The sequence below is a fragment of the Olea europaea genome, unplaced genomic scaffold (assembly GCF_002742605.1).
Source record: "Olea europaea var. sylvestris unplaced genomic scaffold, O_europaea_v1 scaffold1960, whole genome shotgun sequence".
Taxonomy (NCBI): domain Eukaryota; kingdom Viridiplantae; phylum Streptophyta; class Magnoliopsida; order Lamiales; family Oleaceae; genus Olea; species Olea europaea.
In genome coordinates, this window is record NW_019237447.1 from 1 (window position 1) to 4600 (window position 4600).

Sequence of the window (4600 nt, forward strand, 5' to 3'; positions counted from 1 at the left end):
TTTAAAAAAAAAAAAAAAAAAAAACTCTATTTTACTCATTTTTATTTCTAGAAAATGAGGGCAAAACGGGGGCTAATTTTGTAGAGCTTAAATTGCCTTTTGTTCAATCATCTAATTTTTTTCTTCTAACTCTTACTCACTTTTAGACTTTCTTTTCACTTATGAGTAGAAACAAATAACTTTTTATATATTTTATGAACACAAAATGATATATGGTTAGAGTCGATGACCACATATAAGATGCTCGTAATTCATTCATTCCATTAACATATTCCCAGTGTAAAAATTATATCACCAAATGAATTACTTTAACATTAACTTATTGTATAATACTAAAATTCCCAATTCATTGTTAGAGATTTGCGAGATAATAAGTTTTCTTAATATTTTCAAGTGATATAATGAAGTATTTCTTTGTCACTCTTTATTCTTCAATATCTCATTCACACCTCACGTGCACTCTTTTCACTAGACTAGATAGAGAGGATTTTCCTTTGGACAAAACATGGTCAAAATGTGCATTTGACCCATACAATACTTTGCAATGGTTAAAAAGAAAAAGGTTGCCACGTTTTGAGTTATAGTATTACACCTTTTAATACAATCTTTTATGTTTTTATAGTATCTGTCTGTCCCACCTATACCATCATCGAAAATTCTTACAGGTAATTTTAGGGATCTTTGAACAAGTCTTTGGTCATACCATATTTTATAATAATTAGAGTTTCCTTTTTCTTTTCCTTTATGATAGTGTAGGAGGCTAGTGTCTTACCAATTAAATTTATTTATTTATTTTTTTTTTTTTTTTTTTACAGGTTTTGGGAAGAAAATTTAAATTTCCTTTTATTCCAAGAACTTTTCATGTAATTTTTTTTTAATCGATTGAGATAGACTAATTAAGATGACAATTTTTTGAAAATGTTTGTACTAGTCAAAGTTTTGTCGATTTGTGCACTCTAGTGGCAATTGAAGAAGAACTCCATTTGGCGTATAGAATTTCTTGTACAAGGGTATTAAAGAATACACACAATGGGGGTAGATGGATATTTGTTTGATAATATTTTACTCACATGGGGTTCATCTACATGTGAGTATTCTGGTTCCATTCACTAATGCATTAATGCTCCGAAGAAACTAAAAGTGTTCTTGCAAAAAGCAACAAATAAGGCCAAACTCATGCAAAGGTAAGGCCAAACTCATGCAAAGGCCAAATAAGGTGTTCTTGGTAACGAGTGGCTTGGGGAGCCCGCCCCCTATCTCGCCAGGCATTTTTCCACCTCGTTACCTATTTAAGGTTAGGGGAAGGGTGGATCGCGTTGGGGAGGGGCGGGGTGTTTGCCCAATTCTATACCCGTTTATTTATTTTTATTTTTTTTATAATTCATTTTATTGCCTCAATTCATTCAAGTGGGACAATAATATATTTATAAAATTTTTAATTAATTTATTTATTTTTAAAATTTAAATTATTCCAATATATTTGGTAAACTAAGGTTTTTATTGTTTATCATATTCCTTAGATAATCTTAGTTGCCATCTTCTATTAGAATTAATGAAATATCGTGGAGTTTTTCTACTTAAAGTATTGAATTCTTTATAATAATAATAATAAAATAATTAATTTGGGGTGGGAGTTGGAGTGGGAGTGGGGCGGAGCCCTGTTACCCATACCCGCCTTGGGGCAGCCCCATACTGGATCCCATTACTAGATGAAGCGGGTAATCCTTGCTCCGGACCCATGGATATCGGGTTTGACTGGTATTTTTATCATCTCTAAATACTACCACACATTTATAAATGGATGCAAGACCATAGAAATTGTGCCAGGATATGAGGTTGTTTCTTTCTGTCACTAAATTCAGTTTAACTTGGAGTCTGTATTATATACAGAAATCATAGTCGCATCATTACTGCTAATTTTAATTAACATTGTAAAAAAAAGGTAGTGCTATGGATGCTGGGCTAGCTATATATTTATGTTTTAGGTGGGTAATTGTTTTTACCCTAAAATATATATATAATAAGCACGAATAGTTGTTCCCGATCGATCACATGGAACCCAACTTCCCTTTTTTTCTTCTGCATGGATTCAACCCAGGTGGTTTCGGAAAAAGCTGAGGGAGTTTATCGTTTGAATTTAATTCTACTTATAATTGGATGCACATGGCCTTAGATTATCTCATTTTTTTGCTTTGCCTTTTACAATCTGCTCAACGTAAATATTTTCAAATCAAGCATATATAAATATGAGTTGTTCAGTCAACTCAGCCCGTGTTTGGTGAAAATTGATATTAGATCTTTGCTAGATTTTGATAAAAGTTGATGAAATAAGTGATTGAAAAGTTGTAACTCCGGCAAATGGCTAAACTTATTGTAGAAAATGAGCTTAATTTCACTGCATCGATAAGAAAAATAAAAATAACTGCTAGCAAACAATGTTGTATGCATGTATCAGAATGAAACTCCATATAATCATTAGGGTAACGAGGTCAATGATTGCTGGCAATCCATCCCAAATTATGATTGAATCACATATTGAACAATGATGAGATGCAGTAGTCTTCCTGCTTAGACGTGCGAAAAGTTTTCAAGAGATCTCAATGCATGCTTATATATGAATGATTATACGTAATCTTTACATCAATTATATTAACTGATGAAAATTTCTCAAAGGCATGGCTAAATGTACGTTAATTATTAGCATGAAATCCTATATATGTTTTAGTTTTCTGATTATTGCCTTATAATTTATTCGTCATTTAAGAGAAAGGAAAAAACGTAACTTGAAACCAAAGGTTATTGTCAACTTAATTACAAATACTACAATAATGACAAACAAAATGTGAACTTCTGAAACTGTTTTTTCTATTTATTATGCAAATTTAATTTTGTAATTAAAGAGAACGTTGATATAGAAATTATGGCACTCGAATAAGCATATGGCTATAATGATGAATGTGATCCATGATCAAATGAGTTTTTTTAGGACCTTTAGAAATTGATGGCCCTCCATTCTTATATAAAAATTCTTTAACATTAACTATAAAAATAATTATCCTAATTATCACCTCCCTATTTAAACAGCTCGAATGCAACGGCTTGAACCACAAACAAATGAATTAAAGAGAGCTAGCTCTCTCACTCTCTCTCGCACAGACACACACACAGACATTGCTGCTGTCAGGAAATCTCACTTTTCATCTGCCTCAGAGAGAAAAATATAGGATCGACTCAGAGATTATCTTACTGTTATAATTATATCCGAGTTAAGTTTAAGAATAGCATATATGGATATTGCCAGCAACTCAAATACAAACTCTCCTTCTCCATCAAAGAATAAAAAGAAGACCAATCAGCAAGAATCAACAACCAGGTTTCTTGGGGTCAGAAGACGGCCATGGGGAAGATATGCAGCAGAAATAAGAGACCCTTCCACCAAAGAAAGGCATTGGCTTGGCACTTTTGACACCGCAGAGGAGGCTGCCTTGGCCTACGACAGGGCCGCGCGCTCAATGCGTGGCTCCAGAGCTCGAACAAACTTTGTCTACTCGGACATGCCTCCTGGTTCCTCTGTCACTTCCATTGTGTCCCCTGATGAATCCCAACACGATCTCTCCGCCCTTTTTGCCCATTCGAAACTATCTGACACTTCAACCGACCAACTACTGTTCTTTGGTCAGAATGATCTTATAAATGCGAGTCAGTTTCCAAGCAGCTTTCAGTTCTCTGAGGACACCTGGAATCAAAGCAGCTGCAGTAGCAATAACACTAGTTTATTGCAAGAGGATCTGCAGGTGACGACTAATAGTACTGCAGGTGCATTTCAACCGTCGTATACGGATGGGACTGCTGAACTTCCACCATTGCCACCGGATATTACGAGCAGCTACTCCTACTCGGGCGAGCCACCAGTGCTTTCAGAGCTGGGATGTGGAGTTCTGAATGAAATGAGTTTTCTCGAGTTTTCCGAGCAGCAGACCATGGCTGGATCTGGATACGACATGGGGGCATACCTGGGATCCAACTCACAAAATGATGCCTCGGATGGGTTCAGAAACAATTTCTCCAGCTACGGATGGTTTTAATTTTTAAAGGTCTTTTCTTAAATAAAGTTATTTTGTTGGTAAAATGTCTTTGTTTGGATTTGCTTAGAAGGATGTATCAGCATCATCCGTGGTTATATTTTCTTTTCTTGTCTTTTCTGATTTGTATTTCCTTCCTTTTAATGCATGACTGCCCCAAGTTATGAATTATTTTGTTAAGCTTGTGCAATGCAAAGGTTTTTACGTTAAAGACTCGAATGGTAGAGGGTGTAAGTGTTATGCCCTAGGTCCAATCAATCTTTGACATAAATACTTTTGATATATAATTAATGCAATTTAATGGCATATCTATTATTTAATTAATAGACAATTAAATTAAATAATAGAATCCGTAGATTCAAATTTTCGTAATTTGCTAATCACAAGGAGTTGTGATTGTGAGATAAAAATTACATATGATTGAATCTTAAATCATCCGTGGTTATAAGTAATAACGAGATACGGATATCGTTATTACGGATAGACCATCACGTGTGGCATTTCTTACTTGTGAAGTA

The 4600-nt window shown here is 34.4% G+C and overlaps 1 protein-coding gene across 1 annotated transcript; it reads left to right on the forward strand.

The window, feature by feature from the left end:
- Nucleotides 1–3128: 3128 nt before the first annotated feature.
- LOC111379275 (ethylene-responsive transcription factor LEP-like) lies at nucleotides 3129–4167 on the forward strand. Its single transcript, XM_023002633.1, has one exon. It carries the CDS (start codon nucleotides 3288–3290, stop codon nucleotides 4083–4085), a length of 798 nt encoding a protein of 265 aa, XP_022858401.1. The 5' UTR covers nucleotides 3129–3287; the 3' UTR covers nucleotides 4086–4167.
- Nucleotides 4168–4600: the final 433 nt, after the last annotated feature.